Source organism: Cygnus olor, chromosome 29, assembly GCF_009769625.2.
Source record: "Cygnus olor isolate bCygOlo1 chromosome 29, bCygOlo1.pri.v2, whole genome shotgun sequence".
In the NCBI taxonomy this organism is placed as follows: domain Eukaryota; kingdom Metazoa; phylum Chordata; class Aves; order Anseriformes; family Anatidae; genus Cygnus; species Cygnus olor.
This window is the reverse complement of record NC_049197.1, coordinates 2426458-2449263: the sequence shown is the minus strand read 5'-3', so window position 1 is coordinate 2449263 and position 22806 is coordinate 2426458. Positions and strand designations below refer to the sequence as shown.

General features: G+C 55.1%; 1 protein-coding gene across 3 annotated transcripts in view; it reads right to left on the bottom strand.

The window, feature by feature from the left end:
• Nucleotides 1-22806, bottom strand: part of LOC121061146 (SAP domain containing ribonucleoprotein) — a 29305-nt gene that overhangs the window by 2409 nt on the left and 4090 nt on the right. The window contains exons 6-10 of one of the 3 annotated variants that reach the window (XM_040539573.1): nucleotides 19961-20034; nucleotides 19271-19299; nucleotides 18682-18707; nucleotides 17522-17590; nucleotides 1116-1205 (exon numbers count right to left, since the gene is read on the bottom strand). In XM_040539573.1, coding sequence (XP_040395507.1) covers nucleotides 1116-1205; nucleotides 17522-17590; nucleotides 18682-18707; nucleotides 19271-19299; nucleotides 19961-20034 — 288 coding nt within the window. Of the gene's footprint in view, nucleotides 1-1115; nucleotides 1206-15608; nucleotides 15848-17521; nucleotides 17591-18681; nucleotides 18708-19270; nucleotides 19300-19960; nucleotides 20035-22806 lie in introns of those variants that run through there. The other 2 variants (XM_040539574.1, XM_040539575.1) reach the window with 2 other exon arrangements.

Sequence of the window (22806 nt, the reverse complement as noted above, 5' to 3'; positions counted from 1 at the left end):
AACGCGCTACAAAAGGGTTGAGCTGGGAACAATGCCTACTTTAGAGGCCTAGAAACCCTTCCAGGCAGTGGGGAGGTGGGAAATGTAAAAGGGCAAAGGGTTAACACTCGCCTATTCATGGAAAAGGTGAGAGGGACACACTAAAACGCATTAAATATACTATTGCGTCTCTCAGATATGCCTTTAAGCCGATACACGAGGGGCGTATAAATCTTAATTTTTAGCAGGATAAATAGCCTGGGGGCAACAGAAGCCCTAATCAAGAATCTCCAGGGGAAAGGTGCATTTGAGTGCACACAATACTAGTAAAAAGACCTTTTTGTTCCAGGCACAATCTCCAAGTGACCTAACGGAAAAGCATGGAATCCCTCAGCCCAGCCGCCCCCTCCGCACGGGCCACGGGGGCTCATTCTCCCATGCTCGGCGGCAGGCTGGGAACGCTGCTCCGCGCGGGGCGGCGCTTCTGCAGCGAGCTAAGAATGGAACAAAAAGGCCCCTGCGCCCCACCTGGACCGGCGAGATGGCTCTCGGGGAGCACACCGAACCCGCTTCTGGTGTGCCCAACCCTGGAGCCACCTGGTTAAGCAGCTCCCAAGCCCCAGCAGCTCGTCCTGCTGCAGCCGTTGCTCGTTTGTTAACGAGGGAGTCTCTGTCCATGGAGGAGCCCCCGTGTCCCCAGCAGCGGGGCGCTCGACGCCTGCGCTAGGGAAGGTGGCTGCGGCCCCCCAGCTGCATGTGGGGCTCCCCACAGCTCACCGGGAGCTCCCCGTGTCAGAGGAGGACAAGCTAGTGTGTACAGTGGCTGAGGACGATGTGAAGCAGAGGAAAGCTTAAAACAGCACAGAAGTGCCCTGAGGAGGTTACAAATTTAAAAGATGGGCCAAATACACAGAAGAGAGATACGCCGAGGGGACAGTACAAAGCACGGAGGAGAAAAGCTGGAAACGGGGTCAGTATCTCAGTGCTCATTATGCTACGGAGTCTCTGGGGCTTTATTCTCAACGAGCAGAGGGCCCAGAAGCATCCAGGCCACGGGCAGCTGCGGAGCACAAGGAAGGGGAGCAGCAAGACGCCTGTGGCAGCCGCTGCCCACCCTCTCGGTAGGGGGATTTTACCTCTGTGTCCTCTGTAGCTCCAGCCCCAGCTGAACTCGTCACGATGCCAAACCGCTCCTTCCTCTTCTTCAGCTTCTCGTCTTCTTCACTCTGGCACAAAGAAGGATGGAAATTTATTTTGCTGGCAAGGCCCCGAGTTACCTGTATTTATGGCAAATCGCGTTCCTCCTCCCCCTGCTCCCAGAGCAGGACAGAAATGTCCAGGCCGAGCCAGCTTCTCGTCTGCCTCGGCAAAGGGCGCTTGCCATGGGGGCTCTGCGCACCAGCACGATGCCCTGCAGCAGAGCAGACCCCAGGGGCCGGCCCCAGCTGATGGTTTTCGCAGGTGACCTCCCGCCCGCTGCACTCCATGCCCCTTCTCTTGGAAACGTTTCCATTTGGAGATGGAAGCTCGGCACTCACCCCATCTTCCCAAGTCCCATTTAATTTATTTCCAGCCTGAACGAGCAAAATCCCCACTGACATTTCCCAGAGCCTTCAGATCCCTGTTTTCTCGAGGTTCTCCAAAAAGCCTGGAGGCTCTTTTTTTTATCTCCACTGCCATCACCCACGCTGATGTCCTCATCAGCGGTAATAGCCCAAGCCATCATCGCCCTAAAAGCCTCAACGCATCCACTTTCTGTAGATTTATCCCCTCGCTCTGGCCTCTTCTAGGTTTCTACAGCTAAGGCCAGCTGATTGCTTTGCTGCTGCTGCAGTTCCTCCTCCCTCCCCTGCCGTTAAGTGCATTTCACAGCCTCGCTCCCCAACCCGCCAGCCACATCTCGCCATCCCGGCGGGCGCACGGCCTCCCGTGGCCGTTTCACCTCCTCGCAAACCGAGGGCTGCCAACGTCATCGCCTGGGCCTTGAGAATTGCACAGAGTGGAATGAGGACCACGGGGGCATCATTTTAGTAAGAATTTTTTAAAAGTGCCTCAAATCCCAGTGCTCCACCTGGATCAACTGCGATTACCCGCAGGGCAGAGGGACTGAGCCAGACCCGGACCCGTTTACAGTCCAGGCTGTGAGCACAGCGAGCAGCGGGGTTTTGTCCCAGGTACAGCTTCGGTATGTGAAAGGCGTGTTAGATGTTACTGAAGGTAAATGTTATTTATCCCAAAGAAGGAATGGCAACAACCTGCCCACGTCAGCTCCTGACACGAGGGACACCAAGGAGCCCGGTGCCGCCGTGGCAGCGGGGCTGACGCAGAGCTGGGCCGGGGCGCCCCAAGGCTCTCAAGAGCCCCAGCTCTACAGAAGGCCACCAGCAGCCGTGGCCGGAGCAGCACACTCCTTTCCTCCCGCACACACCCTTCCTCCCGCACACTCCTTTAATAATTAAGTCGTTGCCAAACAGCGCGGCCGACACCGCAGGTCCCGCTGAACCAGTGGTGTCCTCGGCTCACCTGCCCTCCTGCCGCCCCGCAGGGTGGCTCCGAAGGCAGCTCCGGCCCTAACCCCACCTACGTCCCCCCGCCGGGGTCCTCGGCACCCGAGCACCAGGGGCCGTGCTCGGTGCCTTGGCCGGCCCCAGGGCTGCAGGCGAACGCCCGTCCCCTGCTCCCAGGGGTGCCCGACCCAGCGCCCTGCCCTCCTTCGGACAGCGGCAGCATCCCCGAAAGCAGCGAGGCTCGGGGCTTGCGAACAAAGGGCGCGGGGAGGGATTACCACCACGGGAGAAAGTTGCTCTCGGGAGCAGCGCAGCACCCGCCACGGCCACACAAAGAAAACTCGAGCCATGCCCTCAGCGACGGTGAAAGGGGCCCCGAAAAATCGCCACCAGTGCCCGCGCCGTGCAAATCCCGCTCGGCAGAGGCAGGCCCCGAAGCCGCTTTGGCAAAGGCGAGCGCTGTGTCTTTAAAGGAGGCTCCCAGGGACCGCACCGAGCTGTAGGGTTTTATTTATTTTTTCAGTAAGCCACCCCCGCCCCTCCGCCCCCGCCAGTGCCCTGCAGGGAAAGCACACAACGTCGCCCTAAATCAACACCGTTCTAATGATCTCGCTCACTTGACCCCCTAGCACGACAGTGTCAGATGCAAACACGCGTACAATAAACTTCACTCCATCTTTAGCTTCTCGCTGACAGGTTTTGATTCATGGGGTGCTGAAACCCATCTGAGGAAAATTACCTCTATCAAAACGCTGCTATCTCCGCATCTATCAACCCCTGGCAGTGCCCCGGGGCCGTGCTCCGGCGCGCAAATGGGCGCACCAGCATCTGCGGGGAAAGCTGACCTCTCTGGCAGGATGTCAGATTTATTTTCTAACCTTGCTATTTCTAGGCTTGTTCTCTCTGCACTCACGCCACGATCGTTATTTTGTAGTTTGTCTAACGAACGGGGGTGGGGGAAGGAGAGGAAGAAAGATTGTACGGAGGGACTCCAAGGCCCGAAGCTAAAACCTCTCCCGAGGTCTGGGAGCAAGGGAGCGCCCCCGTGAGCATCGCGAGCTGCTGGCACGGCGCTGCCTGCAGCCCCAAGGCTGGGCGAGAAGCCCCAAGCAGGGCCACGAGGCGAGGAAGCGGGGCTGCGAGGCGAGGAAGCGGGGCCGCGAGGCGAGGAAGCGGGGCTCAGCGCTGCTCCAAGGACCTTGGGCTTGCAGCAGCTGTTTGGTGAAGCGAGGCGAGCTGAGAAGCCCCCGGTGAGCCCATGAAAAGACCCAGGGGGCAGCCCGGGCTGCACAGCTCCAGCCAGCAGCGATCGCACCCAGCTGTAGGTGCTCATATCACTTGTTCCCAAAAGCTGGAAGGATCCATTTAAACACTGGACCGTTCCCTCTCTCCTGGGAGAAGGCAGAAGTGCCGTGGCTGGTGGTGGAAGAGTTAATGCCAAAAGGCATTAATTCATGGTTTCCATGGTGCGCGGAACAGCTCTGGCACTCACCGCTGCCCTGCGAGCGGAACAGATCCGCGCTCGGGGCAGGGAGAGCACAGCTGGTTACCTTTTAAAACCACACAAGCTCCCCGCGAGGCCGAGCGCTCACATCTCCTCTGACAGCGAGCCTCCCGGCCTCCTCTGCCTCCTGGGCTCAGCACGCCGCCAGCAACGCCCCGTGCGGAGGTGGCGCGGCAGCGGCGCTCTGCTGGGACGTTCTGCACGACTCACCTCCAGGACCCAAACTCTTCCCGAGGGGAAAGCCCCACCGCCCGCCTCGATCTTAGCGGGCAGGCCAAGGTTGATCCCAGATCACTTAAAAGCTTCTCGCTGCCTTTCGTGTTCAGAGCAAAGAACGGGAGCGCTGCCCTCGGCCCCCAGCACCTGTTTGCACATTCGGGCTGCTAATAAATGATTCACCGGGAGCACCTCTGGTCTCCGCGCCACGTGAGCTGCTGCAGGGGATGAGGCCAGCGAGGCCGCTCCGTCTCTTAGCACGTCCACCTCTGTGCTCGCAGCATCCAGGCTCAAGCACACAGATTACACAGCAGCTGCTCCATGCGTGCGCTGTGAAACGAGGCTTCGGGAGTAGCGCCAGGCTCATCGCAAGCACCTAGGCAGGGGAAAAATGAAGAAGCAGCCTGGCTCTTCGGGAGGCTCTGCACAGATTCACAACAGGCAGGAACCAACGGGAAGGGGAACGACGCACCGGAGATGCTCCACGTGTCCAAGTACAGCCACCCCGCGGCGTGACCATGGCTCGCTGCCACGGTTTGGTACCAGCCACGTACCAGGTAAGGCGACCACCTCCTTCAAGGGGGCACGGGGTGACTTCTTTGGTGCACCAGCACCACGTCGGAACAGCCAGGCTGCTGCGAAATCTGCCCCCAAGCCAAGCTTCACGCTGCGCGGTCAGAGCGCTTCTCTCTCTGCAGATTAGAGCAGCCCCAGGAGAAAACCGTTCTGAATTTGCAGATGAACCCTGGAGTGTCCTCATCACAAATGCGGAGAGAGAGAGAGACACGAGCCTCCTCCGTAATCACGTCCTCGGTGTTTTCATCCTCAGAGAAAGGAAGGGTGTGTGCCCGCATGTGTGTAAGCCGGGCCCTTCTGGTCACTCTCCTGTATCTCGCTGCAGCATGACGGATGGCAGGATGAAAAGCAGAGCCCCAAGGCTTTCAGGCGATGGTAGATTAATGATGACATGGCCTTGACCTCCAAAAGGTAAAGGTTATGAAACACTCAAGGGTAACTGGGCTTCCAATTTCATACCCAGAGGGTGAATGACAGCAACTGATGGTTTTATTCTCAGAAACACTCCAATCCTAGGACGCACAGCTGTCACCCACCACCTTTTTGAAATTCATCTCAACGTATTTATTCCTCCTGTTTCTTCCTCCGTGAAGGCTCTATCTGAGCGCTCCCAAGTCCTTCTGGAGTCCATCACCCAGAGGCAAAAGGCAATGGGGAAGCCAGAGCCCATACAGAAGTACTCCATGCGCAGCCGGCGGCCCTTCCCACCTGGACCTGCAAAACTGCCTTTCATGGGGCCTAGGGCTTGGAGCTCGCCACAGTGGGACACGCATTGAGACCAGCACAGACACTTGCAGCCCCTCTCCAAGATAACGCCAGCACGAGGACCCCACGCAGCTCGAATATCCGATACAAGCTCCTATCCCCAAGTCCTTACACAAACAGCGCGTTAGAGAGACCCTCGATGCCGCCAGCACGAAGGGATGATTTCTAAAAATCGCAGCTTGTTCAAAATTACGCCACTTATGCAGATCCAAGGGCCTCAATGCATGCCAGAAACATTAAGCATGGCTTTATCTGCAAGGAAAACAGATACAAACCCCCAGTGCCAGAAGCACAACTCAGAAGCATCCCATTGACTGCCTCACAGCAAGCAGAGGGCGACTGCAAGTTCCTCCTCCAAGCACAGGAGCGTCCAGTGTAGCTGCTTCCCAGTGGCCTCGGAGGATTTGCACATTTGCTGCTGCCTTTTCTGGAACTAGATTACAGAATTAGCCCACCAAGCCACCTCACGTTAAAGTAAAGCTTGATCTTCTGGCTGACTTCACCTGTAAAAAGCTTTCTGTATCTGCGTGGGACAGATGTAGCGCAAGAACGAGCTGAAATCTAAGATCTTTATTAACAGAAGGAGATGGAAAAATTGAAGGGCATCAGTTGTTTGAAATGCTGTGCCCAGCTCTGGCTGTACACCGGAGAGGTCCCCATTTACTCATTCAGACTAACGAAACTCGAGCAACACGGGATCGTTGGCGGGCTTCCTTACGGCACGACCTCAATTCTCAGCAGCTTTTTCAGCTTTACCCATGCTGAGGGCACCAAGCGGCTGCAGAGCTTGCTCCTGGCCCCTTCTTCCACCACCCAGCTCAGACAACAGGTTGGGAAGGCAGAAAATGAAGTGGTTTTCCGTACCTCGTGTTGAACAGCCGGCAGTTCTGAGGTTTTCCTGTGTCAAGACACTGCAGCTTTCACAGTTAGAAGTTTATGCTCACCCCAAACGGGATCAGCGGGGGAGGAAGACAAAAAGTCACAGACAAGTGCTAAGAGTACACCTGCAACTCTCCCAGCGCTTCAGTGCCGGAGTTGAAAAGCATTCTTCGACTTAGACGTCAGAGATGAAACAAACATGTCAGGAATGCCACATGGCAAAGTGAAGGAGACACACTTCAGGTGCACCGCAAGGCAAAAGGCCTTGGAAAGGGCTTTTCATCTCTTTGCACCCGCTGAACAGCATCTTAAATATCATACGGCATTTACAGAGGCTCTTCCGTCCTGAAGTTCACTCACCCCAGCGTGGGAAGGCTTTTGCACAGCCCCAGGTTTAGCAGCCTTACACCTGGCTCTGACAGCACCCCAGAAAAAAGCTTGGCACCCCAGAAGAGTTTTCCCCCCCGAAGAGTCCAGCTGTTATTAAAAAGGAGCAATCGGGCGATGACTGAACACGATTTGAATTGCACATTAGCCCCAGATTTAAAAAAAAAAAAAAAAATCCATTCTATTCAAACCCAACGAGCGCAAAAACGGCAACACCCCACAGCAGCGTTAACCCTTCCCCTGCAAGCAGGGGCTCGAGCCCACGCACCCCGGCGGGGCCACGCTGAGCACGCCACGACCTACCAGCGGGCCAAGAAGCGTCCGGTCGTGGCTAGGTGCTCACCACGGTCAGCTTTACAAGGCAGACGAAGGAGGGGAAATTCCAGGGAGGTCGTGGAAGCAGCGCACGCTCGGTGCACGTGTGCCCGCCGCGGCTGCTGGCGCAGTCCGAGGGCTGGCGGCAGGCAGCATCGGAGTTGCGCACGCTCCTGCTCCTGGGGCTCCCGCTGAACGCTGCCTGGTTTTGAGTCGAAGGCGATTTTATCTCCAGGCTTTGCACACACACTCCAGGGGCTGGGAAGCCAGGTGAGCGCTCGCCGCTCCTCGCCCCGAGGGTAGAAGATTTCTTTGGTAATAAGCGAGATCCAGGTTTGGAGAGAGACCAAAGAGCTTCCTCCTGCTACCCGGAGGCTCCCAACACACCTGCGGTGACTTCGCGTCCCACATGCACGCCGAGGTGCTGCGGGAGGGCGGTCAGGATGTGCGCGGGGCATCCTCATGGCAGGTGGCCAAGGCAGGGACTAGCAGCACGGCCCTGCCTTCCCTGGACCGTGGGTGAGGCGAGGAGAAAACACTTCGGAGGCATGCAGCATCGCTAGGTGAGATTTTTGGGCAGCGAGATCCCTACACAAAGATCCAAGAGCAGCCAAAGCCCCAAACGGGGCCACCTCCCCCGGGCAGCCAAGTTCCATGGCAAAGAAACAGATCTTTGGGGAAAACTAAGAAAAGGAAGCACGCAGGCTGCCAGCCTCCATCCAGCACGATCCAGCACTTCCTAGAGCCACTCTGCGAGGATGCCCGTCACTTCCCTGCGCTACATCTTCAGGCTTCTTGCAGCCAGAGATAAAAGGCGGTGGCTAAAGGCACTCGGAAAGTACCTTACGTTTGATCTTTTATGGTCACTTAATTTGGTTTCTCCATTACTGCCGAAAGCTTGAGGTTCTAGCAGAGCTCGAAGGGCAATCTGGTGAAAGCGCTGCCGCCCTGCAAATATTTGACTCCAGCCGATTCCCTAAGAGTTGTTAAATCTGCCCAGTTATTCCCCCAGAACTCCAACCCGCAGCCAGCTGCGCTCCAAAAAGCGGAAAGAGCCCAGCCCAGCGAGGCTCCTGCTCTCAGCCCTCCGCCGGACCTCCCGTGCCAATGCTCCCGTTTGCTTCTGTGCCTTTTAAACAAGAATGGCCCGAACAGGGGAAGAGGTGTATCAGCCCCTAAACCACCTGCGGAATTGAAGCGTTCAACCCCAAGCATTATCACGGATCTGCTTTTTTAAAGAAGCTTCTTTTGGCCCCACGGGACGAGCTGGGCTGCTGGAGGGCCTAAGACCGTGGACCACTGGTGCTGAGCAGGATTTCTCTGCTGCTGCTACAAGAGGAAGCTCTGCGCCCCCGCCAAAAGCCACGGCCGCTGCCGAAGGCTCAGCGCGGCATCACCGCAAGGCCCAGCGCTGCTGTGGTGGTGAAAGAGCTTAGTTAATCTTCCGAGAGCAGAAGGAGCTGCTTAAGTTATCTTAATTAAATGGATCAGATGGAGAGGAAGGGATCCTCAGCAGAACTTCCCGAAGTTTAATTCAGCGGGAGACATTCCTCACGATCCCCCTTCGCACCCTCCGCACGCACACAGCGCACACGCACTCCCCCGTGCATTTCACAGGGCTTTTTTTTTTTTTTTTTAGGCTGTTTTTACTTTTGTCCTCGGCCGTGAAGAGCGGTTAAGGGGAAACCTGACTTTGTTTCTCTAGCTGCGATTCGAATAGGTTGTGGAGGGCCGGAGCGGGAGCCGGCTCTGCCATTCTTCCCTGGCTGCTCCTCCAAATTCCTGCAGCCAAATGGTTCAAGAGCTGCTGAATGGCACACATAATGACATCATTGATTGAACCATAATAGAAGGGAAAAGGGGGGGTGGGGAAAAGATGTATTTGTGTTACAGACAAAAGCTAAGTTCTGTTTCACAGCAGGGACCAATGAAGAACCAGATGACTGGACAGAGTGAGGTCAGAGAGTCCCCCCTAGCATTGTCTTCCCTTTGAGCGAGCCCTTCGCCACTCCCTAAAGGTTTGTTAGGGACGCAAATCCTTTTCAAACGGCACCAGGGATAAATACCAGATCAGGAGTCCTGCTGACCTCGCGCAGCTCTCTCGTCATTTATTTTTAAAATGACATCGTGTGTGTGTAAGTGTGCGTAAAGGGCCGGGGTGGAGGGAGCGCTTCGAAAGGGGCGATTGTAAACACTAAATTACTGCAAAGTTGGAGCCTGGCAGAAGGCAGAGGCGGCAGCAGGCGCGCTGGGGGCTCTCCGCGTGCTGCAGGCGCTGGGTTCGGCGTTTCACAACGGCCTTCCCTCCGGCGGGACCGGGCTGGTTGAGCAACGCTCGTGCTGCTGCACCCGCAGCCGTCCCCGCAGCACGGCAGGGAGTGCGGAGGGCGGCCAGCTGCCGAGGTTGTGCTGGAAGAAGCGTTCGGGGCTGCTTCGGGTGCTGGTTTCTAGCCCTGCCTAGGCTCAGGCTAAAAATACCCCAGGGTCTCTAGCGAGCAGCAGAAAGATAACGAAAGCCGCAGAGCTATCAGCTGTAGAAGGGCGCCCGATGCTCTCACAGGCCCAGCCACAAAAGTTTCCAGCACAAAGAGGAAAGAACAAAAGCGTGCACAGACCCTGCACCAAAACGGAGAGCGCTGCACATGTAGGAGCTGAGGAAAGGCCCCGGGGTGGTTCTGCACAGCACCTTCCGCTGCTCCCTCCTGCAGCACGAAGCCTTCGAGCCCCCTCGCACGTGCCCTGCGCTCCCACAGCGCCGAGAGCAGTCCCTGGGGCACTGCCCACGCTGCAGGGCCGCGCCACCTCTGCCTGCTGTAGTTTATCCGTGGGGAAAGCGAGAGCGGACGTGCCAGCAGAGCGAAGGTCAGCCGTCCACGCAGCGCTGCCCTCGCCTTGCAAAGCCTCCGCTGAACAAAGCTGGGAGGTCAAGAATTAAAGTTCCTGGCAGGGAAGGAACAGAACCCAGAGCAGAGCGAGGACGGAGAAGGGGAAGAACCCGACGTGCATGAGACCCGTGCCGCTGCCCAGGCAGGCGAGGAAGCTGGAGGCAAGACCTGCAAGACGGGGCGGACTCTCGGCCCCTCGGGCTGCCAGGCTGAATGCGAAGCCTCCCTGCAGGCTTCCAGGGATGTGGCCAGAAGGCAGCAGCGTCTCTGCTGGAGCTGCCCGGGGCATCAGAGCTTTGCATTCCTGCACCGCTCTGTGCCTGCAGGCACACGGCCAACCCGCCACGGTAAAGCTCGGCTTCCACCTGGGAAGCGTGGCTGCTCATTTGCTGCAACGCTCCTGAGACCCCTCGTACTTTGTGTGGCACGACCAAGCTTTGCACCTCACGAGCCCCACTGCTTCCTGTTAGCTTGACTCAGTCACAACCATGGGAACAGAGTAAAACCTTCACAAGACCGATGAGTACTACGCCACCAAAATAGCAAACGACTGTGGAGGCAGGAGACCTGGGTTTATCTCAGGCTTTTAAGATTTGCCTTGTTCAGAAGGGATGACAACCCCTTAGAAGGCGCCCCAATCCAACAATTGTGTTCCAAATTCACCTTTATTCTCCTGCATGGGAATCAAGCCGCACACAAACCGGCTTGCAGCAGCCAGCCAGCGGCTGCGAGCCTCAGCACCCGCATCTGCCAGCTCCAAAGCCCTCCGGGACGTTTCTACAAGCTGGCAAGAGGAAAGAAAAGCAGAGCCCAAGGCAAGGAGGCCACCCTGAGAACAACCAGGGTGAGGGACAGCTGGCGTGCTGGGTGGCCACGCTTGTTCTCAGCGATGAAGGCAAAGAGCAGCAGGACAGCAGAGCCTTTGAAGGCACCGGGCATCTTCCAACACGGACCGCGTGCGGACACTGACGACCAACAGCCTGCCAAATGTTCTGTGAAAGCAGCTGACACACAAACACCATTTCTCCAGAAAACACCTCTGAATATCTTCTCTGCTTGGCTGAGTTGTTAAGCACTTATTCTCCCTACTACACGCACGATGAAGTGGCCGTTTCTCCATGCGCAGCGACGGGAGCTGTTCGGGTCCATGGCACGCAACGCTAGATGATCTTTAAGGTCCCTTCCAACCCAAATCGTCCTCTGATTCCATGACCTCTAGCTTGTTAGGATTGCAGTGAGATTCTTCCTGCCAGTAGCAAACCCAGACGGTTTTTCTCCCCTGCGTACAGTCTAGAGTTACTGGAGGTCTGCAAGGGAAAAGGCTGGTTGGAGAAAAGTCCCCATTTGCCTTCTAGGAAAGCTGATACCTTCACTTCCTTGCACAATCCCATCCCACGCCAGCAGGACCACCAGGGATCAGGACTGGAAGCCACAGCCCCGTTCCTCATCCCAGAGGGGACTATTGCACTGCCCTTGGCCACGGCACGTCGGGCCAGCGAGGACCACCGCCAAGCCCCTCCTGGGGAAACGGATGCTTTGTCTTGAATGAAAAAACACAAAAGCAACAAAATATAGGCCTGCTAAAACTTTACATTCGCCTTGTAACCTCACATGTTGTTTTCCACGGGGTTACAGCCCTGTGAAGGTTCGGGCTCGTTTTGAAGCGCACCAGCAAGTCACGGGCTCACGCTGGTCCTGCCGAGCCTTCTTCCCTTGCTGATCGCTTACTTAATAAATTGATTGACTTAATTCGAGTTCTTCCGACTGAGAGCAATTTATAACACTCCCCACGTCCGGGGGGGGCTCCAGAGCTGAGCCCGGCGGTGGGCACGCTCCTGGCAGCCAGCCCGCCCAGCACAGCCCACCGCCCCCCCGCTGCTTCTTCCCCAGCCAGCTTCCCGCCTGCGCCTTCGCCCCCAAAAGGTGATAGCCACGCGGATGAGGGCTGGGATTAGGAAAACAACAACGCTGAGCCCAGCGTGCTGCCCGGGAGGGCTGCCTGGGTGCAGAACTGTTAAAAACCACGCAAAGCCCACCCGTGACGCAAGGAGAGCATACCCCCCCCCCCCACACACACACACACAGTGGGCGGCAGCGGTGAAGCTCCCTCCTGGGCAACCCCAGAGGGGGCAGGGGCGGCAGAGGCCGGGCTCGCAGCACCCTTGTGCTAAAACGCCTGTGCCTGCCAGCACTATTCTTCACCTTGTCACTTCCCATTATCTTAAACCAACAGGGCTGCATTCAGCTGCTCGCCTTGGAAAACAGTGACGGCGCTTCGCAGGGGCCGGGGGAAGGAGCGGCGCGCGGAGCGGGCGGTGGGGACGGCTGCACGCGGTGGGGACGCGTGCGCAGAGTGGGCAGGGGTCCTGCCCCGGCCCTCCGGAGGCTGCAGAGAAACACGGGCTCTTCAAGGATTTCCATAAATCCTTCCAGGGAGCAGCTGGAAGCTCTCCAGCAGTTACCCACGAGAGCATTAAGGCTGGGGTGCCCCCAAACTGCTCTCTCCCTCCTCGAGCCCGAGGCTTACCTTCCAACATACACAGTTACCTATCTGCAGTCACCTTTGTTTGGCAAAAGCTAACGCAAAGAGAGGCACCAAACACCTCAGCCTTCTTCGGGCCGCCTCCTGATAAGCCCACCGTAAGCATTCCTGCAATTAGCACGGGCTAACAGTTTTCTGGATAGTCTCCCTACGGAATGCCATCCCGTCAGCTTCGACACCGCTTGCTAGCACACGATTTTGCACCAGGACCTTTCTGACTTTGCTTCTACGCATTCGCGCAACTCTGGCTGCATTCTTTTATTCTGACCTACTTTCTACTTCCTGCAGGACTGCTGAAAAGTTTCTGTGACATGCAAAAAACCCACACGTGAGGTGTTTCAGAGGGCCTTGCTTTCAGTTCACTTTTTAAACCAGGACTATTTTTAATCTTCCCCCTCTGTAAATCCAGCTGCCTTAGTTACCACTAGTCCAACTCAGAGGGAGATTGAAAATCCTTTAAGAATTACCTAAAGCAGCTTTTTTAAATACCTAAAAATATTAAGGTTTAAAAAACTTAACGTCATGGGAATTTCAGGGCATGTAAAAGCGTCCCGAACATGGCACTGGGATTGCGCCCGGAGCACTCCCAGTCACAGTGCGGTCACGGCACACCAGCTCCTCCGTACCTGGCAGGCTGTGCTGCCCGGTCCACGGGCAGAGAAAAACTTCTTGAAATTGCACGTATAAAGAAGTGCCAAATGTTACACAAACCCATCCCAACAGCAGGACTTGTACCGTGGTCCTGAGGGGGAAGGATGTGGGGGCAACATCCAGACGAAGCGATCGACATCTCAGGACAAGTCCTCCTCAGCCACCGAGGGGTCGCAGCACGCTGGAGATGCTTTTCTGGGCCATCTTTTATACGTACTCTAATCACAGTGTGCTACTGAAGGTAAGAGGGGAAGAGGAATTAAAACAAGGACCACAAAGAGAAGGGCCTGGGTTACAACCCAGGGGAGACGGCGCTCCTCCACTCCGTGCCCCAGCAGAGACTGCGTGGAAAGCACAGAGGAGAGCAACAGAGACACGGAGGTGACGACAGGCAGAGGTAGGGAGCTTGAGGCAAAAAAATATGCAGGGGCACGTGCCCTTGCAGGCAGAGCGGGAGCTCTCTCTTCAGAGTGACAGCAAGACTCATTCCTCAAGCACAAACCGGCCACATAAGCCAGTTGTGCTTCTCAGAAACGCAGGCACGCGCCACCACGTACAACACATCTGTCCCTGGTGTTAGCTAGGAACAATCCCCTTCCACCAGTCCTTTTCCCTTCCTCCTTGCCAACATCAGCACTTCTCCCCACCACCACTCTTTGCTTCCTTGGTGGTTAATAGCTTCTCATCCGGGGTTGGCAGGGGGTGCTTGGAAAGATTGCAGGCAGAAAAATTATCCAGGAAAAGGATTCCTCCTCAGCACGTTATTATAAGCTTGCTGGAAGCCAAACAATTAAGGCAATTGTTTTCTCTCTCTCATTTAGATATTTCATACACACACAAACTTTCTGCTGGTCGACTGACCCCTGCTCTGCTCCAACACCACACCAACGTCACGCAGTCAGCCTGCCAGCTCTCTCCGGCTAATCTCAGGCAGCGAGCACAGCAGTTCTCATCTGCCACATGTAAAACAAGCTCTCATTAACAAGAATTAAGCCAGCATTAATCCACAACCCTGACCGACAGACGTATTTAAACATTAACTCCTCCAAGCCCCGGGTCAGCACCTTTAGATCAGGGGGATACTTCAGCACAGGGTGCTGCTGCTGCTGCTGCTCAGGACCCCAACCGTCCCTGCTGCTCTCGCGACACGTCCCGAGGCTCGGTGCCCCAGCTGTAAAATGGAAGACTTGCAGCTGGGCGCAGAGAAGTTATTCGAGGCGACACGCGGCTCAGGAGGCACGCTCCAGACAGAGAAACTCTCCCCATGGCCGCCCGAAAAGTCACCAAGGCGATGATGGGAAAATGGGGCAATTCCCCCGGCACGTTGGGAGAATGGGGCAATTCCCCTGAGAAGATGGGAAAATCAGGCAAATCCCCCGCGATGACGGGAACACTGTGAGGGGCAGGAGATCTGCAGGCAAGGAGCCTTTGTCTCCCCGCAGTCGAGGATAGGCATCGGGACTCCTGACGGGAGTGACCTTGGCGCAGCCGCTTCACCTCTCTGCTCGCAGCCTCTACCGGAGGAGGGTTAATCAGCTAATTGTTTGCGAGGCACTTGGAGACCTCCGCGTTAAAGGGGAGATATAAAAGCCAATTATTTTGGTCATCTGCTCAGATTGGGAAAGGTATTTGATAACGTAATACAAAGGTGGCAAACAGAGCTTTTATGTTATCCCAAGGGCTCTCGCTGTCCATTTGGTGCCAACACTTCCCCAGCGGGAGACTTACGAGGCTCTTTTATACATAAAGAGCGAGCCTTCCCCTCGGAGAAACGTTTCTGAACCACGACCACGACGCAGGCAGCTCCCTCTGCAGCATCAAACCCTGCATATAAAACATGCAGCTAAACACCCTCCCCTGGGGAGCGGCGACTTGGAGTGTTACAGGGAGCAGCTGCTATAGAGAGGGAACATTTACAAGTGTGGGGGGTTAAGTACAACTAACAGGAGTCAAGGGATGGGAGCTTTAGGTCAGAGCGTGCGCTTTAACAGGAGGCCTCGGAGGGGAGCGTTAGTGCTACGGGGAGATAAACGCTTGCTTGATTTATTTTAAAAATTAATTTGATGGCCTCGTGCTGCCTTGAGACAAATGAGCACCTGCCTCTGCGGCTCGAGCAGAGCCAACCTTTCTGTTCTGCTTGCTCTCCCCTCAGCAGCCGGCGTCTTGCTTTCCCTTCAGGCAGGGAGGAAGAGGATTTTAAACTTGAAAGATTTCTACGCTAGAGGGCTAACGGAGGGGGAAGGGGGGTTCAAAGCTACAGATGAGTTCACAGCCACTAACGCAGCTCTGTATTTGCTCCCTGCCCACAGCAGGTCTGAAATCCCCCTTAGCTACAATTCTCCCCCCCCCACATCCCTACCCCTCCCCAAACCAATTTGAATAGGAAATGAAGTGTGGCTCCGTGGAGACAATGGTTTATTGTAAAGTTTTTGCTGCGACACACAGTATAAAAACCTGCCAAGACACATGTAAACATTTGCAACTGCCAGGCTCCTCCGTAATGAAAAGCTATAAAGAACACCCAGGTGGGAAGCACAATACTACCAGCTAATTAAAGTAACCAATAATATTCCTCCCAGGAATGCAGGAGTGTGTTCCACTCAGTGGGAGAAGCCACTTCTAAGCCCATGAACTCGGCTTCCTGGTGGAGCAAACAAAAAAAAAAGGCACGGCGCGGCGAGGCGGGCGCTGCTCCGTGGAGCACGGGGCACACAAAAAGCCGAGCATGGGGCAGCCCGGGGGCTGGAGCTGAGCTGCCGCGGGCTCAGGACCCCAGGCAAGGCATTCTGCCCGCCGGCAGGTCTCCATCCGCCCAACGAGGAGCAGTTCGTTAGCGCACACAACTGCCTGGGGAGCTCAGACCTCGCGCTTTGCGGTTTCGGGTTTTCGGCATGTGCAAGGGCCACGGGGCAGCTCCGGGACCTGGCTCCTTCTCCAAGCCCCAGCACCACGAAGCTGCAGCCGCACAACCCTGGTGCGGGAAGGCCACAGCCATAAACATCGACAAGGCATATATCCCTCCTGAAAAATGGGAGCTCCTAGTGACAGGGTTAATGATGTTTGAGCAGCCTCTCACCCTGAGCTCCACATATCCCAGCTTTAATGCACTGGTCTCCTTCCCCCACCCCCAAAGGGACAGGAGAGGGAAGGGGGGGGCGGGAAACAGCGACCTCCAATGCCAGATATTTTCTACATCAGTGAATTCCTGGGGCCGGTAGCATAAAGCAGAACGCTCATACATGGAGAAACAGGCAGCAAAAAAGGTCAAATCCGTCCCCCCGAGGAGGAGAGGGGCTTATTTCGCGGGGCTGGAGGGAAGATAAACCTCCCCTCGCTCTTACCCTTTCCAGCTGGAGAGGAGAGGTCTCCATGCCAACATCAGCCAGCTGTTATAACCGGACAACCCTTTCTCACTCCCCACTATTTCTGAGCACTGCTGCAGCACGAGGTTCATTAAAGCCCAGAAGAGGAGAAGGCCATTTGTGACTGGGAAGCGCGCGGGGTGCTGCGCTGATTTCAGAGCATGCATTTAGCCTTCCCTGTCTCACCCAAACACACCACCCTCGGCTTCCCCCCACCCTGCCACAGAACCCGTGCAGGCAGGGGGTTACCAGGCCCCCAGGCACGCCGTTCCCCGCACACGTCCACCCCACAGCCACCCTTCGGGCTGGAGGCCAAGCACAGCTCCATCTCCTGCCCTGCTGCCAGCTCAGACACGCCGAGGTGTGAGCTGACCCAGGTGCTACGCACGAGGACCGGAGAGGAGCTACGCTCAGAAGCCCACGGGTATTTCTCCCTGGCAAAATAAATAGCTTGAAGACCAAACTCACCCCCCTACAAAGCTCATCTCATTTGTACTTCAAACAGTTATTTCCTGCCGGGGAGCTCCGGACTCCTTCTCTTCGTGGAGCTCGTTACCTCGGTCTTTACAGACCTGGCTTCTACCCCAACCAGAAACGGGCGCTTACGCAGCGCGAGTCAAACGCCCGAAAACAAACCAATTACACAGCCTGCCCACCAGCGCCGCTTCCCATGCTTTAAGATGAACAACCTTAAAATTCAACACCTCTATTCACCCGTCGTAACTTCCTCCAAACCATATTAAAAGAGTCTCACACAAAACAAACAGAGGGAAAGATGAAGGAAGCGATGCCGATGGAACTCCCCCGGGGCCTGGCGCCCACACCGCTGCATGAATAACGGGACGTAAAACCCCAGGCAGCACGAGGGCTCTGAGCGTCACTGCGTGCTATGGGCTGGAGCACTGGGCTCCTCTGGAGGTGCAAGGAGTGTCCTGGAGGCCAATGCACCTTACCTTCTTGGAGAGCGAAGAGACATTCAACCCAAATCTCTGAGCCCTTTCCTTTAATTTATCCATGTTTACCTATAAAGACATAGGAAACAATTTATGATTTAGAATCACCACCACTCGAGTAGCAGCAGCAGCCCAAAGCTGGCCTGGTGGCTCAGAACACCCAAAGGATAAACTCCAGGGTGGTGGCCCCCTCCTGAAGGAGCAGCTGCACCTGGTACTTGTCCTGTGGGAGCCTGGCCAACACAAACAAAAATTAAACGGCCTCTCAGGCAGACTTGCGCGTACTCTTGGAAGTTATCACTGCTCTCTGGCTGCCGCAGGTTTAAGAAATCCTTGCTGCACCCTCATTCTTCCCAAACTATGAAGTCACGTCTGATCAGGTCCTGTGACCAAGCAGCTTGCCAGCAGAGCACCCAGCCTCGCTGGAATTTCCCAGAGAAGCGAGAGCCACCCTTACAGCACTTGTCCCTTGCACAACAGCTGGGCAAGGGCTTTCAGGGAGAAATCTACAGCGTGGAGCTCTGCAGAGGAAGCCCCGGTGCTGTTCTGCCTCTCAGATGTTCATGCAAAGTCTTTTATGTCCCTGGCACAAGAGAAACCCAGAACTCTGCCTCGCGACAGATCCTGGGGTGGCTTAATGCTGCTCCCCTCATCCTTAGCCCAGCACCAAGCACTAAGCCAGCTGCACCGTGAGACCAGAGCTCTCAGCCACGCACGCTCCAGTGCCTCCTACTTCAACCTGGAAAGCGGACAGGCAAAGCAGCACTGGCTGCTGAAAATGGAGTAATTTACTACGGGTCATTTGTAATTTCCATTCCAGAAGCAGGATTCAAGCAATTCAAAGTCAAATAACGAAAACGAGGCATACGAAAAAAAAAAAAAATCGAGTGTCCACCCACGTTCCTTCTGGCATTTCATTCTATGATCAGCTCACCTGAGAACATTGTCACAGGAGGCAGCCAAATACTACAAAGGGAGCGGAACCCGCCTGAGTCAAGCATAACATCCGGGTGGGCCTCCCCACTGCCCCTCGCTCCGTGCTGTTCTCGGAGCATTTTGACGCTTTAGTTCACCCCTGCAGCCGGGAACTCTCTGCACAAATTACAACCCACGTTAGGAGCCTGAGCAGCGGTAACTCGTGAACAATAAGCGTGTCTTACCGTAGGTTTGCTGTCTGCGGAGAGGCCTGAAATGAGGAGGGAAGCAAAAAAGAAAACCCAGTTAGAGAACCAACAGCCAGAGCAGCATCTTATCCGACAAGAGGCGCAGTGAAGTCAGGGCTGCCTGAAGCAGTCACGCACCTGCCCGGCATGGACTGGTAAAGAATTTCTGTCCCACTTTTCCCAGCTTTATCTCTGCTCTCCAAATTCTTTTCATCCCCAGGTCAGTTTTTCCCCACCCACAAAACCGCTGCTATCCTCACCTTGCTAAGAGAGCTCTGCCAATTGAACCTGGCATTTTAAAAGAAGCTGAAGGACGTTCGGCACCCCGATCAGGGTTACCACGCCTGGCTGGCGTCCTCCAGTTGGGCTTGGGAGTACAAGATGCTGACAGATGCCTGAACTACCAAGAAAATTACACGTGCATTTCATCCGGAGTCTACAATCCCCGCTCAGAGCTTCTGGGCCTGGGCAGGAAGAGGGACAGAGGGTGAAACAGTCTCCACCAGTTTTTTTTTTTTTTCCCCAGGAATAAATAAATATTTGCAGTAGGGTCACTCCATGAATTAGCTCTGGTTCACCTTCTCACCTTTAGTCGAAACTGTGGCCAAACCAAACCTGCAGAAAGCAAACAAAGCTTAGTCAGACTCAGGCACACGTAAGGCAGGCAAGTATCTAACACGTCGAGCCCTAGGTTAGCAAAGCAGTTTTTCCTTCAAATACTTTTCCCAGGTGTAATTCAGGCAAACAGGTTTGTGGGCAAGAGTGACTGGAATCCAGTTACTATTGCCTCCTGTAGCTACTGCAGCAACTCCTACATTTACTCTGTGAACAGCAATTCCTCACTTATTTCAGAAAGACAACCTCAATGCCCGGAAAACTAGCTGGATCATCAGCAGCTAGCCAGTTTTGCCTTTCCCTGCCCTGTCTCTCCAGTGTAACTTTAAGCAGCACTAGAAATTTCACTGGTACTGAGCACTCCACGATGAGACACAGCCCAGCTTTGACGCGCGCGTCTCCTGGCTCACAAGGAGCATGACCTCAACGCACGCATTACAGCGAGCGTCTGCAGACCCTCGAGGAAATCCGTCCAGTTTGTTCAGGCTGGAGGCAAATTCCACCTCCTCCTCACACTCAGCCCTAGCGCTGCTGCCCCAGCACGGCAGCAGGCAAAGAGCCACGTCCACATCACGCCAGCGCAGCCTGCCGCTGCCAGGTGTGTCCCGCGAGGTCTCCTCCTCCCGAGCAAAAGGAGAGAAGGCTCCAGGCGCGGACTCACCGAGCTGCGCGCGCTGCCTTCTTGCTCTCCAGGCTCACGGGCACGTTGAAGCGTTCAGCCCTCTTCTGCATCCTCTGGAAGGAGGAGAGGAAAAAGAACCCAGTGAGAAGAGCGAAGATTTGAGGCGTACAGAAAGAAAGCGGGAAGAGGCACACGGACAAGACAGCGGATGGGTAACGCTTCCACGTGCCAGCAACACGTGGTCTGGAACAGAAAAAGCCTCCTCCTGTGCCTGCAGGTAAGGGGAGAGCTGCTGCAGGCACCTCGAGCCATCCAGGGGGCCACCCCATAACCTCCAGGACGCATGCTTGACCGAAGGATGCTCTCAAAGTCCTAACGAGTTTGGTCCAAAAAATAAAGGTGCCCTTCAGAAAAAGCTACAGCCGGTTGCAAGAGCAAACAGCTCTACTTCTGGGCTCTGTTTGCACTGACCTACAAGAAAAAGGGGTTTTATTGCCCTGTTACTCAGGGAGCGCTCCCAGGACAGGAGGCGTGCCAGAGGGGAGCGGGGCCAGGGAGCCGACGGCAGCAGATGACTAGTCTGAGGTGCTACGAGGCTGCAGCCGGGCTGAAGGCCGGCGTGCCAGCAGCAGGCGGGAGCGCTCGCCTCGCCCGGGGAAGCCCTTGTGCCGGGGTGAGGGAGCAGCGCTCCTGGCACGCGCTACAGAGGGAGCGCCCGCGACGTCCCTCCCGGAGGCAGGGAGCGAGCAGTCGGCACAACCAGCCTCGGCTGGCTTGCACAAAACAAAATAAAAAATAAAAAAATAAAAAAAGAGGCAAACAAGATTTCTTTGGCCACGCAAAAGGCCAAAGAAATATGCTAGGAGAAGAGATGGGGGGGTGTTTTCAGGGACCTTATTTATTTGGCACAAGCCTTTTCGTGAGAGACCGCCGCTATTCACGCAGTTGGCTCAGCCTCGCAAGCAGAGTTTGTCATTAGCAGCACAATTTGAGGCAAAATTCAGCTCTGTAGAAAGGATTCAGCCCGCTGCAGGCAAGGCTTGCCCAGACCACAGCACGCTGCCCACGACACAGAGAAGCTCAGAAGTGTCAGAAGTGCAAGCGTTGCTCCAACGAGCATTAAATCCCCTTAAAAGCTTAAGGGAAATATTTAACATTTTATTATTACACAAGGGCCCAAAAATGTGTTTGGTGTTTTAGAGGTTAGAGAAACAGATATTATTTGAATAGAAACATTTACTTTAGCCAAAAGCACAGTGAGGAGCGTAATAAACATTTGCATCAAAACATAAATGTTTAGAGAAGGTGGATTAGGAACACTACTCCTAACGGTGTCAGTACCAAAGAACTTTTTACTCGACTGAGAAAAGAAAGACAGAAAAACGTGTTAGCGCTCAGCTCCAAACCTGTTTCCCCATTCTGACACCTTGAAGAACATCCAAAAGGAAGACTTGAACAGACAGCTTCTGAGAGGGCTCTCCACTATCGAAAGGCCATGCCGGATCAGAGAAAGGCTCCCCCTACCCCAGCACCCTGCCTGAAGCTGATCCTAAAGGTCACAACCAAGGCAGGGAGGTGCCGCAGCTGATGACGTCCTGAACTTTGAGCTGAGCTCACATTTGCATTCACTTAACCCTGATGGGCTCCTTCCTGGGATTTGTCTCCCTGCTTCACGAAACCACCACTGTTTCTTACAACTGCAGCAGCCAGCATCACTGGCCACAGGTCTGAATCGTGCGCTATATGGGAGAACAATTCCCTTTTATCTTCAAAAAGCACCCAGAACATAATTTTGCTGAAAACTATCCAATCCACACTCAATAAAAAAAAAAAAAGTGGTTTTCCTGTGAATAGGTTCCATGGAATTTGTAAAAAAAAAAAAAAAGGCCAAGAGTGCAATTTCAGCAGGTCTGCTTAATTGGCGCTTTAAGCAGCTATGGCCACGGGCAGCCCCGAGCCACAGGGGACACGGCTCCTCCGGCAACACGTCCAGCTCACACCAGGTACCACGCTTCTCTTCGTTACTCCTCCAGCTGAGGTCCTAATCCTCCGCTTGCGCCATCACCCTGGTTGCTGTGGAAATGGCCGTGTCCCAAACAGAAGATTAGGGCTCTAAAGTCGTGGGGAACAGCAGGGAGACAAGAATCGTGTTTTCGTACCGATTTCTTTCTCATGGAGCGTAAGTGGAAAATAAGGGGGGGGGATTAGAGAACCAGAATCAGAGTCTTGAAACTCGAAGTTTCGCAAAGCTTTCCCAGAGGAATCAGCAGCTTCTAAGCGTATTTGTTTGAAATAAGCCCAGCAAATCTAAGTGACAAAGTTACGGGAGATAAGGACGGGACGATCTGTTAGCTCATACCAGTGCCTCCCAAACTGATTGCGCCCTGCGGCGCACCCTCAAAGCTTTGAAGCTTTGCATGCCTGAAGCAATCGCAGCGAGCCCCAAGGGACGGGGATGTGCCACAGCCTGGTGAACCCCGCTGCGGGGTTTTATGCTCCCAACAGCAGGAAGGGAAGTACAATTTATACGCTAGAGTAATAACAGGGGCAGCTCGAGGCTTTACAATCCAAAGCAGGGGATGCTACGGGGCTAAGTCCACCTTTGCCTGCAGGGGAGGGACGCGCCGGGAGCGACTCGGCCTGTCCCTAAGCTGGAAATATTGAGGTAGGGTCAGCGGTGGCTGGTGGCAGACAAACGGCAGCCCCCAGCATGGAAAGAGGCGTTACCGGACAATTGAGAGAGGCATTCCGTAAGATCCCATCAAAATGGAACGTGCCATGGGGTCACCACCCCGCTAGGTCAGTCCGCAGCCAGCGACCGGTCGTTAATATAAAATCAAGCCAAAAAAAGCAGGCTTACAATGGAAACACTGACACAGCCCCAG